Source organism: Xenopus tropicalis, chromosome 2 (genome assembly GCF_000004195.4).
Source record: "Xenopus tropicalis strain Nigerian chromosome 2, UCB_Xtro_10.0, whole genome shotgun sequence".
Taxonomy (NCBI): Eukaryota; Metazoa; Chordata; class Amphibia; order Anura; family Pipidae; genus Xenopus; species Xenopus tropicalis.
The window spans coordinates 46,131,907-46,145,506 of record NC_030678.2 but is presented as its reverse complement, the minus strand read 5'-3'; the positions used below and the strand labels follow the sequence as shown (position 1 = coordinate 46,145,506).

Genomic DNA, 13,600 nt, shown 5'->3' with positions numbered 1-13,600 from the left:
CTCCCCATTCTGCCTCCTGCGCTTATTTCCGCAAATCTAGGCACGTTTAAGGGTCGGATGATTTGCGTCCAGCGAACGCCCAGCCTGCTTGGTAGGGCTATTGACATGGAGTCCAGGCAGTGCACAAACTCTTTGCCTCTGGTCTTCCCAGTTTGCTAAACTGCTAGGTGGAGGTAGGTAGGCGTGGCCGTCAGCCCCACGGATCGTCTAGGCAGGTAGGAGAGAATAAAAGGTCATTTGCATATGCAAACGCCCTGCCCGTGTGGCAGATGATTGTTACCTTTAGTGCTACAAGCAGATGACATCTAAACTTTGAAATTGGCACTTTGGTTCCATCTGTCACTCTCCTTAAGTTACAGGGGTTCCATCTGGCGGCGCTTATAAGGCGGTGCTGCTCGCTGGAGTTTCGTGCTTGCTTCGGCAGCACATATACTAAAATTGGAACGATACAGAGAAGATTAGCATGGCCCCTGCGCAAGGATGACACGCAAATTCGTGAAGCGTTCCATATTTTTAAGCTCCTCGGCAAAATCAAAGAAGTTATCCACGGAGCAGAAGCATCCCTGCAATAGCAAAAGTGGAGAAATAAGGCAGGCGGAAGAAATGAAAGCGTCACATGAGCTCCTAGAATGGCCCGACGCCATGTTTTGTCACGCGAGGAAAGGAGCAAGCGAGAGGGGATCCGGTTGAGGCCGTGTGATAAAGGAAGCGCCAAAAGGCGCGGCACAGCTGGCGCAACAAGCGAAGGAGAGGCCTTTAAAATGACAGGGAGCCGCGGCGGCAGGGCGGCGCTGTTTATTAAATGCTAGCGAGAGCACTGTGGGAAAATATGCATCGCCAAGTGGCGCGGCCAAAAAGCCCACGAGGGCGTGCGCGACTAAACTCTGGCAGCTCAAGCAAAAGGGAACTCCCCATTCTGCCGCCTGCGCTTATTTCCGCAAATCTAGGCGCGTTTAAGGGTCGGACGATTTGCGTCCAGCGAACGCTCAGCCTGCTTGGTAGGGCTATTGACATGGAAGCATCTCTCTCTTTTTAGCTGTTTTAAACTCATTTAGACCATATCTTCAGCATCACAGAGGCATTTTATATATCAAAACTACAGCCAATATCCTGCTGTGCCACATACTTTATTTCTATTACCACCAGCTCCCTTTGAGTCCTACGTCTTCCCTTTGCACTCTCAATCCTATGGGCGACTATTCCTTCCAACACACTTTTCCAGCATTCTATCAGACCTCCTTTTCTCCAGGCTCCATTTCCCCAGTAGGAGTATTTACAATGTGCGTGTTTGCAGAGAGATATTTACACTGCTGAAGAGGAAGAGGAGGAGGAGGAGAGCGCAGGCAACAGGTTCCACAGAAATTCAGGTTGGAACGTCTGCAAGTCTCGCGAGAGGAGCGTGTGACGTCCACCAGAGTGCGGGAGAGAAGGGCGGGGCATGCTCAGTGATGGAATAGTGATGCCGGGGCAGCGGGCTGGAGTTTTTAAAGCAGGACAGTTGGGAGGTATATTTATCTCCCTGTTTTCCCAGCAAGGTGGCTAAGCTAGAAGTGGCACATTGCCCCCTGCCTAAAATACATGTTGGCAAAGCTCATAACAGGAGGATTGTGTTGTAGATTCCATAACGAGTCCGTAGCCCGCGATTTCCCTGAGCAAAGCCGCAGTCAAGAATCAATTACCACTTTTCCTCCGTTTGAACCTGCCCCGCGGGGCAGTAACAGGCTAGGGTCACGTGATTATGAGGGCGTCGAGGTCATTTTGTGAGCCCATTCAACTCTTTGCCCTGATGCCCTGAGGTGATATTGTGCCACAGGTATGGAGTGGGATAGCCATTTGTGTGTATGGCTATGGGGCTTTATTCAACCTCACTTAGCAGGGTCTATGTGTAACATCACATTCTCATACAGATACTAGGGGCCACAGAAGTAGGGGTGGGTGAGTTTGGGCTTGGTAGTCATATCACAAAGCAAAGCAGATTCTCACATAGTTGTGGCTGCTAGTTTAGGATCTGCCTGCCATATCCAGCTGCACACAGTAGCAAATTATCTGAAGTTTGATAGCTTTTAGGCTGATGCCACACGTGGCGTTTTTACGCTGTGTATTTTCTCAGCCTAAAAACGCCGCACAAGCCACACAGCCCCTGACTATGGCGTTTTTCAGCCTAGTACTGGTGACGTTTTTCAGGACTCAGTGTAAGGTATCTTTGCACATTCTAAGGGCCACTATAGTGTAGAGGGGGCTTATATAAAGTCTGCTAGTCATATATTATTATTAACATTTATTTATAGAGCGCCAACATATTCCGCAGCACTGTATAATAATTTTTGCACATAGCTAATACTACTTGTCTGCACACTGAAAACAGTGATTTGGGTGACAGCTAGATACTGGCCTTTACACCTATAGGGATATGGCAAGTGATGTGCCAAATGGCTGTGGATGGGATTTACAGTTCTGTTTAAGGCATCATGTCTGACTTGCATAATATATTTCACATTTAAAATATTCAAAGTGCCATTTTTTTTTCTGGTTGTTGTTCAGTTGTTGGCAACTGTTGTTGTCTGTCAGGCGTTATAATATACTCACTGGGGGAACTCTGTATTGTCTGCACTGTTGTGCAAGAGACATTTGCTTTAAAGCTAGGGATAGGCAACTTGCAGCTCTTCAGATATTCTTGCAACAACTACAAGAATAGAAAGTTTTTTTAAAAAAAAAAATTACTGGAGGTTATTGTGCTGGAGGGCCATAGGGTGCCTAGTCCTGCACACACTCTTCAAAAGGCAATGCGTGGTTGCACACTGAATATATGAAAACAGCATGATTGTATAAATGCCACAAAACTTTTTTTTTTTTTTGTAAATGGGGCTTGCAGACCTACTTTTGCACACTACATAGACTAATGGTCTGAGAGGTAACTTCCTGGTAAGGTATATTGTAGCAGCTGCTGCGTTGTTTCCTGCTCACCATGAAAAATTACACTTCCTTTTCTGGTCTGAATCTCTTTAGATCACATGTTCTCCACAACATTTTTAGAACTAAAGGCTTCGCTATTCACAGACCAGGAAGTGGTCATGTGACATCTCTCAATGGTAATATGGTGTTGCCCGGACACAGACACGTATTCGGATCTGATCCAAAGCAACTGATCTGCAGGGATATGCTAAAGTATTTACTGCTTTTGCATTGTTGCCTTCATATTAGTGCCAGGTAAGGAAACCAAATGATAAATGTATGTGAAATGCATCAATTCCCTAGTAATAGAGCCTCAACCTGTAGGCTTCCAGGTGCTTTCACTGTAGTTAAAATGTCTCTTTACTAAAAAAGAATTACAATTATGTTTGGGGAAAAAATGCATATTTTCTGCTGTGGTATATATGTATATACTAAATTCTAATTTTTAAATATAAATACATCAGCAATGCGACTCCCTGCTTGACCCACTTCAACACAAAAAAGCTAAGCGCAGGGAGCAAAGGGGAGGGGCAGCATCCCCTTTTTCCACAGGGTGGGATCACCAGCCAGGGGTGCTATTCTAGTGAGTGCCGCTTTTCCCAGAGATCTTTCAGCTGCCCTGGGTTATGTGCATGTACATTTCACAAACCGCTGACTGCCCAGCCCAGGGCCGCAGGCCTTGATGGCAACAGGGAGCTTGCTAGAATATGACCAATTGCTGGTGCATTTTTCAGCAAAGATCTGGCGCAGGGTCTGAGGAAAGTGATTATAATCACTGGGGGGTGCCCTAATGCTGCAGATAAATATAGTGATATTCAAAATTCATACTGTTTTAACAAAAATGCTTCTTATACAATTTTTGTAAAAAAACAACCACATGTACTATATATGTATGTATGTGTATATATATATGTGTGTGTGTATATATATATATATATATATACACACACATGGAAAAAGTCTGAAGCCGCACTCGGGTCTTATGATAAAAATATAAGTTTTTAATGCAAAAAGTGAACTAACGTTTCAGCTGTAACACCAGCCTTTGTTACACCAACAAGTGAAAAACAACCATAAATACTGTGTATGGCGGGAAATTCAAACAATGACTTGAGAGTAGTGACGTGTGCAAAACCAAGGAACCCTCCCCACATCATTATCGCTCAGTAAATGAAATAATATACTAAAATGGGTACATATACCGATGTGATATGTGCAACGAAGATAATGTCAGATGCAGTAACATATAATACATATATGCACACAAAATCATATGGGGGTTGGGAGAGGAGGCTGTACTAACACAGGTGAAATCAGGGCAAATCTTGGTTGCGCATATCACATCGGTATATGTACTCATTTTAGTATATTATTTCATTGACTGAGCGATAATGATATGGGGAGGGTTCATTGGATTTGCACACGTCACGTCATTGTTTGAATTTCCTGCCATACACAGTATTTATGGTTATTTTTCACATGTTGGTGTAACTTTAACAAAGGCTGGTGTTACAGCCGAAACGTTAGTTCACTTTTTGCATTAAAACTGTATTTTTTCACTGTAAGACCTGTGTGTGTGGATTCAGACTTTTTTCCTTGTACATTTTTCTCGAACTCTGCACCCAGGCATTTTCTGTTTTGTGAGTGCCGGCTATTCCTGTATTTATTTATTTATATATATATATATATATATAGTATAAAAAAGACCAGCAACTCCGGGATTTCTTGTGAAAAATCAAAACATATATTCAAAGTAGCATAAACAGCCGACGTAACGTTTTGGGCCCTGAGAAACATCCCCATCGGGAATATAAATATTTATTTATATTCTATATATAAATAGATACAGGAATACTATTGGAACCCTTTACCTAGCACCCGAGGTATGTTATGTAGCGGTGTGCCATCCTTTGTATGTATGTATGTATATATATATATATAGGGCAGTGCTGTCCAACTGGCGGCCTGCGACCCCCCTCTGTGTGGCCCCCCACCTGTCTGGCTGCTTTGATGGCTTACTCTTGTGTAAGCTTTAAATGGTATCAGTACTGTGATTAACTGCCCCCCCTGCATGGTTCTCACCTCAGATTCAGGCTGTAATCAGGCTGTATTGTTTAAATATGTAATCCCCTGTGTTGTTCACACCTTTTAATCTCTGCATTGTTCACTCCCCTGCAGTGTTCACACCTCAGGCTCAGGCTGTAATCACCCATATTGTTCCCCTGTTCACACCTCAGGAGCAGTAGAAACCCACAAATAATCCCTGCACACTACAAAAAGAACTGAGGTGGTACTTCAATTAAAAAGTTTTTTAATTTATAGTTATTGGGCAGACTGTAGGAGCAGTGCCAGCATTGTGTCACTGTAGGCTGTGTGTGCCATACACACAGGCAGCGTAGGGCAAGCAGAGTATGGCACACACAGGCAGAGTATGGCACACACAGGCCGAGTATGGCACACACAGGCCGAGTATGGCACACACAGGCCGAGTATGGCACACACAGGCCGAGTATGGCACACACAGGCCGAGTATGGCACACACAGGCCGAGTATGGCACACACAGGCGAGTATGGCACACACAGGCCGAGTATGGCACACACAGCCGAGTATGGCACACACAGGCCGAGTATGGCACACACAGGCCGAGTATGGCACACACAGGGCCGAGTATGGCACACACAGGCCGAGTATGGCAAACACAGGCCGAGTATGGCACACACAGGCCGAGTATGGCACACACAGTGAAAGTATGGCGGGCAGGCAGAGTATGGCACACACAGGCAGGGTAGGGCAGGCAGAGTATGGCACACACAGGCAGGGTAGGGCAGGCAGAGTATGGCACACACAGGCAGGGTAGGGCAGGCAGAGTATGGCAGGTTTTTGCTGTACTACAACCATTAATATGGGTATGGTCATGTGATAACATGGGTGTGGTTTCAAGTGGTTGCGGTTTCAAAAAGGGGAGTGGTCAAAACTGGCTTCCATTATCGGCCCTCCACCACATAGGTCGGAAAAATTCCGGCCCTCGGTACAACAGAAGTTGGACAGCACTGATATAGGGTATATATAGAAGGGTATAACATCGTGAACAAGGTCCTAGACCAGGACCGAAACGTTGATGTAACAGATATGTGATTATCCATGAATAAAGTTTAACATTTGGAATTGGAGTGCGCATAATCCTTGGAATATTGTATATATATATATATATATATATATATATATTTGAACAAACAGGCCGCTTCACACAGGATTTATGCAGAACAACGTTGTTTATATAAATATACATACATACTTTACCCCTTAGCTGTTTATTTAAATGTTATGTGTGATTTTATTTTGTAGTTCTGTTATTTGTTTGAACTTTGGGTATTTGTGTTTGTGTCCAAAAATTGAACTGTTGAAGCACCAATATAATAATCATAAGAAGTTGTCTTTTTTTTTTTTTTTTTTTAAGGAATTCATTAAATGATGATTTATTATCACCATATCCACTACATTCTAAGCATGGACCAAGTCATAGTCATCGTCAAGTTCGAGATTGTCAGCCTGTTATTGATGGTAATAGAACACATGAAGAGTGGCCCAGCAGTAATTCTACCAGGCTCCCAGTTTCTACCACAAGAACCTTTGAATCAAAGTTTTCCTCTACAGGTGGTATGAAAACAGTGTATGGCCATTTCACATTCATAAGTAATCCTTTGAGGTCTTTCTCTGTATTGGAACCTGGAGGACCAGGTGGTTGTAGTAAGAATTTGACAGCTACTGTTGAAGAAACCATAAAGTATGGAAACTGTATTGTGGCACAGAATGGTGGATATTTCAGTATGGATACTGGTAGTTGTATTGGGAATATTGTGAGTGATCGAAAACTGGTACAGAGTGCCAAGGGCATCCAAAATGCACAGTTTGGCATCAAAGCTGATGGCACTTTAATTTTTGGGTAAGTTGTTTGCTCTAAAAATTGAGCCGTATTTACCTTTTCTATAAAAGCTGTTAAAGTACAAAATGTTTATAGAAAAGTAATTTTAAAACAAGGATGGTTGAGAAAAGATAATGAGTCTGTATAGAGTGTATGCATGGAAGTTACATCTGTTAGTTAGAGATAAGGGTAATTAGGGTACCCAAGAATGTAGCACGAGTGTTAATTTGTTGGCAAGACTGCCTTGCTCTCTTGATCACAGTGCTTTTTATGTATTGCATTGAAATGAAACAGTGCTCCTTAATAACAAAAAATGCTGATCAAACTGATATAAGATTTAATATAAATATTAGAAATTGTGTAAAACTTTACCAGCTGGGGTTCCAAACAAGTAAGCTGGCATAGCGTCAGCATTCAATACAACAAAAGCTTTATTTAAGCATGCAGTAAAGGTGGGGAAATCTATTTGCTATGGTTTACACCAGTGTTGTCCAACTGGCGGCCCGCGGGCCCCCTTCTGTGTGGCCCCCCACCTGTCTGGCTGCTTTGATGGCTTACTCTTGTGTAAGCTTTAAATGGTATCAGTACTGTGATTAACTGCCCCCCCTGCATGGTTCTCACCTCAGATTCAGGCTGTAATCCCCCTGTATTGTTTAAAAATGTAATCCCCTGTGTTGTTCACACCTTTTAATCTCTGCATTGTTCACCCCCTGTAGTGTTCACACCTCAGGCTCAGGCTGTAATCACCCATATTGTTCCCCTGTTCAGGAGCAGTAGAAACCCACAAATAATCCCTGCACACTACAAAAAGAACATATACTGAGGTGGTACTGCAATTAAAAAGTTTTTTAATATATAGTTATTGTGCAGACTGTTGGAGCAGTGCCAGCATTGTGTCACTGTAGGCTGCCTGTGTGTGCCATACACACAGGCATCATAGGGCAAGCAGAGTATGGCACACACAGGCAGGGTAGGGAAGGCAGAGTATGGCACACACACACAGGCAGGGTAGGGCAGGCAGAGTATGGCAGGTTTTTGCTGTACTACAACCATTAATATGGGTATGGTCATGTGATAACATGGGTGTGGTTTCAAGTGGGTGCGGTTTCAAAAAGGGGAGTGGTCAAAACTGGCTTCCATTATCGGCCCTCCACCACGTAGGTTGGAAAAATTCCGGCCCTCGGTACAACAGAAGTTGGACAGCACTGGTTTACACCATCAGCCACATTCAAATGTTAAGAGTTGGGGGGCAACTATGTGGACTGGCAGCCTACAGGGGGCTCAGTTTGGCAGTAGACATGGTTTTCATGCCTCTTAAACTTGCCTCCAAGACAGGAATACAAAAATAAGCACCTGCTTTGAGGCCACTGGGAGCAACATTGAAGGGGTTGGTAAGCAACATGTTGCCCCCGAGCCACTGGTTGGGGACCACTGGTTTACACCATAAGATATATGAACCTTTTTTTTTTTATATATTTTTATTTTTCCAAGTTTTCAGTGCATACAAAAGCATTATTTTTTCAAATTTTCAGTGCATACAAAAGCATTGTTTGTTACAAGTATAGTTGCATCAATAATTATATAATGAAAAATCGCTGTATCTATCATGTATTTCCCATTTTTACACAAACTTATAGGTTCTGATGGGGCATCGCCCCTTTATCTTATTTTCCACAGTTCCCACGATATTATTACTTTTGGTAATCATTAAAGACTGTATTAAGATTCCTTATCATTTACAGTTTGATTCTGCACAAATAACAACAATAACTGTATAACTAAGGTAGGGTATGGAGATACAATATTGCAGAGAAATTTGATCATTCTTTCAACCATGGTCACTATTGCCTTACTCATATTGTAAGGAGGTAAGTGGGTAATGTGTCATAGTGTCTATATTTTATCCAGGGTTCCCAGACTGTCTGGAACGTTTTGAGTCTGTCCATATCTATACTTGAGAGTTTCTCATTGATAAAAATCCAGTCAACCTTATTTTTAAATAAGGTGAAATTTATGGATAGGGACTTCCAAGATTTCGCAATTGTCTGTCTTGCAGCTAGAAACATGTGATTCAAAAGCTTTTGCTTATTTTTAGGAACTTTAGCCGAGGGTAATCCCATTAGCGCTTCATATGGGTTTTTACGTAAGTTTAGATGCAGGACAGAAAAAATTAAGTTATAAACTCTCACACAATATCTGACCACTTTGGGGCAGTGCCACCATATATGACCCATCGTACCTGGGGCTGAACAACCTCTGAAACAATGATCATTTGTGTTATGATATATTCTCGCTAGTCTAACTGGGGTTAGATACCACCTAAATAGTACCTTATATCCGGCTTCAGATATGATTGTATTTGAGGAGCTGTGTTTGAGATTTTCCCATAGTTGAGGCCATTGTGTATCTGTAAGGCTTACTCCCAAGTCATTGCCCCATTGTTTAATGTAGAGGATATCCGTGAGGCTTTTAGGTGAGACCAAGGTAAGATATAGGAGAGATATGGTTTTTGGTGGGGGGGCATTATTCAAGCACCATCTCTCAAAAAATGTCGGTGGGGCCTGGTCTGAGCGGCTCGAGCCCCAACACTTTTGTGCCCAATGAAGTAGCTGTAGTGCTCTATAGTGTTCTGTCTTTGGGAGATTATAGTTCTCGATTAGGTATGTCATAGGGTATGGACCTCTAACTGAAATTAGATCTTTAACCCTTAAAAATTTATTAGTTGTCCACCAGGTAAAGGCCTTTGCTTGGAGCCCTGGGGGAAATAAGGGGTTACCTATAATGGGGGCCGCTGGCCTACTGGGTGAGGTTAAATTGTATGCGGGGGCATAGCGGTCCCACATAAAAAGGGTGTGTTTCAGACAAGGGCTCATAGCTGATGGCCTAGAAGACGCCGGGGACCAAAAAAAACCTTCAGCTGTATATGGATACGTTAAATAATTCTCAAGGTCAACCCACAGTGGAGGGAATAATTGAGCATGTATAGTAGGTATTTGAGCTAATTGTGAAGCCACATAATATTTTTTCAGGTTAGGAAGTCCCAATCCTCCTTCCAGAGGTCTCCTATACAGTGTTGATTTATTTACTCTCGGTTTCTTTGCCATCCAAATAAAAGATAAAACATGTTTCTCAAATCTTTTTCATTCATTTTTATAGGGAGCAATCTAAATAGAGTAATTTAGGCAAAAGTGTCATTTTCACCGCTATTATCCTCCCTATCCATGAGATATGGTACTTGCTCCAATCCTCTAGCATTTTCTGTAATTTCTTGTACGTATAGGGATAATTGGCATGATATAACTGGTTGTATTCAACCGTAAATCTTATGCCCAGTATAGTAACATATTTTTTACACCATTGGAATTCAAAATTCAGTGTTAATAGTTTGAGCAGTTCCGGAGGGAGATTTATATTTAAAGCTTCTGTTTTCGTAGGGTTAACCACTAGCCCTGAGACAAATTTTTGTAGGAGATTATATAGATTTGGCAGAGATTGGAGCGGGCGTGTTACTAGGACTGTAATGTCGTCTGCAAATAAGCTAAGTAGATGGTTTTGTGGGCCTACATTAAGACCATGAATATCTGGATCGTTTCTGATAGCAATTGCTAAGGGCTCTATGATTAAGTCAAACAACAAGGGGGATAGGGGGCAACCTTGTCGTGTACCCCTTTCTATTGGGAAGGAATTCGACGCTTGAGGGCCTATGGTGATTCTGCCTACCGGGTTGCAATATAAGGCTTTTATCCATGTGGTAAATTTGGGACCAAACACCCATTCTTGTATAGCAGCATATAAGTATGGCCATGCGACCGAATCAAATGCTTTCTTTATATCTAGCTTAAGAAACATAGATGGAGTTTTTGTCTGTAGAGCCCAATTTGATAGGATGCTTAGGCGCCTGATTGTATCACCTGCCTGCCTTCCACGGATAAAGCCTACCTGGTAGTGCTGGGCGGTATACCGGTTTAACCGGTATACCGGTTTTAAAAAAAAAAACGGTATAAGTTTTAAACATACCGCTATACCGGTATGCGCGCCTCCTGCTTTTTTTCTCCTGTTACTTCCGGGTTGCGCCCGTGCGTACGTGACGTCGCGCGCATGTGACAGTCAGCGCGCATGTGACGTCAGCGCGCACGCTAGGACGCATCGCTGGAGCTGGAGGAACTACAAGTTGGGTAAGTTCTGCTGGGGGGTTGTGGCGGCTGGGGGGGGTTGTGGTTGGGGGGGGCTGGGGGGTTGTGGTTGGGGGGGCTGGGGGGGTTGTGGCTGCGGTTGGGGGGGTTGTGTTGGGGGGGGTTGTGGTTGGGGGGGCGGGGGGGGCTGGGGGGGTTGTGGTTGGGGGGGGCTGGGGTTGGTGTTGGGGGGGCCACCAATATTTATTATTTATTTTTTTATTTATATACCGTCAAATACCGTGATACCGATATAATTTTGAAAATACCGTCATATAAATTTTTGGTCATACCGCCCAGCTCTACTACCTGGTCTCTATGAATTATGCTTGGCAGGATGTTGTTTAACCTTTCCGCCAGCACTTTAGCTAGGATCTTGATATCTATATTTAGCACTGAAATTGGGCGAAAATTTTTGCAATCTGTTAAGTCCGTATTGGGTTTCGGGATAGGACTTATGTTGGCTGTCAGGGTTTGTTGTGGGAACTTATCACCTGTTAGCAGTTGATTAAATAGCACCTTAAGGTGCTCAGATAAGATGTGGGAAAACTTTTTATAATATAAGGCCGTTAGCCCGTCAGGGCCCGGGGCTTTTGAAAGCTGGAGCATTTTAATGGCTGATTTAATTTCGTCTTCTGTCACTTCGTTTTCCATAAGAGATTTTTGGGTTATAGAAAGTTTTGGAATCGTTATATCCTTAAAAAATTCTCTAAGCCTAGACACAGAAATGTTATTAGGGCATGCATATAACTTCTTGTAAAACAGATAAAATTCTTGAACGATTTTGGGAAGGGCGTTAGTAAGTTGTCCTGTAGATGTCTTAAGGCTGACTATGGGGGTATAATCAAGTTTGTTACGCAATCTTCTTGCAAACATTCTGGTTGGCTTATTAGAATGAGAGTATAGCCGTTGTTGCGTCCATTGTAGTGCATTTTTGGCTTTAGTGGTAAGTATCAGATCTAGTTCTATTTTAGTTTTATTAATTTGGTTAGAGAGATCGATCTTGGGGTTAGCAGATTGGGACGCCAACAGTTGGTCTAATATTTTAGTCAGTCTCTCACTTTCAGAGTTTTGAAGTTTCTTCCTATAAGCACCCTGTTGGATCAGATAACCTCTTATCACAGCTTTGTGCGCCTCCCAGACTGTTGCATAAGAGGATATAGATCCCACATTATTAACAAAATAGTCTTTAAGCAGTGTTTCTATTTGCTTGAAATAGGCTGGTGTTTTAATGAGAATTTCATTCATGCACCATCTAGTGTATGTTCTAGGGGTAGTTTGTATTTTAATTGCGTGGGAAACCGGAGAGTGATCTGACCAGGGGGTTACCAATATTTTAGGAGATTGAGATAGTGATAGTAGCCCTTGAGACACCCAGATATGATCTATTCTAGTATAGAGTTTACAAGGCGCTGAGTAATGAGTATATTGCTTAACACCCGGATGTGTTTCACGCCATATATCAACCCATCCCATGGACCCGCACAGTTTGCTTATTTTCCCACCTTCAGTATTAGCAGAAGTAGAGCCCTTTAGCGAAACTATAGCTTGCCTATCCCAGTATTTATCTAGCGTTGCGTTAGAGTCTCCTCCCATCAGCAGTTCTCCCTCCGCCCAGTTAGATACAAAGGCTACCAACTGCTCAAAAAATTTAAATTGAGCTGTATTAGGAGCATAATATGATATTAGTGTAAGTTTAATACTATTAATTTGCACTTTAAGAGCTACGAATCTGCCTTCCGGGTCCTCATATTTATCCATAATTTGTACCGCCAGTCCTGTCCTAAAACAAATAGCGACCCCTTTCGTTTTAGTGTCACTGTTAGCCATGAAAACCTTTGTAAATTTTTTATGTAGGAATTTCGGGAAAGAGGTTCTCGAAAAATGCGTTTCTTGGAGAAGTAACACATCCGCATGCGTTGAAACATAGTACGCAAATGCCTTTTTCCTTTTTATAGGTGAGTTGAACCCCTGAACATTATGTGTTATCATTCATCAGACTCGTAATACCTGTGTATTACCCTACTTCTGCAAGGTGTGTCTTACTCGGAGATAGAATCTCTCCCTTTTGCTCCACCTGTACTTCCCTCCTAATACGATAAGGCTGCGTTGAATATAATACAATTATGTATCCCCAAATAACTATAACTAAGAACCTGTTAGATAAAACATAATAAACATAGTAGTTAGGAACTGTAACTATTTTAGTAGACATTGACCCGTCGACTTACTTCCTTTTTGCAAGGGAAAGTCGGGGTGAATAGCCCGAGGGGGTAGTTCGTGAAAAATAACCGTTGAGCTTACCCCACCGATACCGAGGCATCAATGTAATTGTTCAGTGTAAAGGGTGGTCAGGTCTGTGATAAGTTCTCTTATCTCATCCAGAGGTAGTGAAGCTGCAATGTTAAACAGGATCCACCAAGATTTTTATTTATGAACTCTTTCCGTGAATTTAAGCCGTCCGCCTTCTAGCTGTCTTTGGTGTAGGGCTATGTAGTTACTGAATCATGCCGTTCTCTTCCCAGGAGAATTGGATATTCTTTCCCATATCGG

The 13,600-nt window shown here is 42.6% G+C and overlaps 1 protein-coding gene and 1 non-coding gene across 5 annotated transcripts in view; both read left to right on the top strand.

Moving 5' to 3' along the window:
- The first annotated feature begins 408 nt into the window (after positions 1-408).
- On the top strand, positions 409-515 carry LOC116409329. The gene has a single exon (XR_004221771.1). It is a non-coding gene; the product is annotated as a U6 spliceosomal RNA (small nuclear RNA).
- Positions 516-1,455: 940 nt separating this feature from the next.
- The window catches only part of nagpa (N-acetylglucosamine-1-phosphodiester alpha-N-acetylglucosaminidase), a 32,189-nt gene continuing 20,044 nt past the window's right edge, over positions 1,456-13,600 (top strand). For 3 of the 4 annotated variants that reach the window (XM_004911646.4, XM_002942145.5, XM_031896759.1), the window contains exons 1-3: positions 1,470-1,813; positions 3,007-3,207; positions 6,411-6,896. In XM_004911646.4, coding sequence (XP_004911703.1) covers positions 3,095-3,207; positions 6,411-6,896 — 599 coding nt within the window. In that variant the 5' untranslated portion in view covers positions 1,470-1,813; positions 3,007-3,094. Of the gene's footprint in view, positions 1,814-3,006; positions 3,208-6,410; positions 6,897-13,600 lie in introns of all 4 variants that reach the window. The other variant, XM_004911645.4, reaches the window with a different exon arrangement.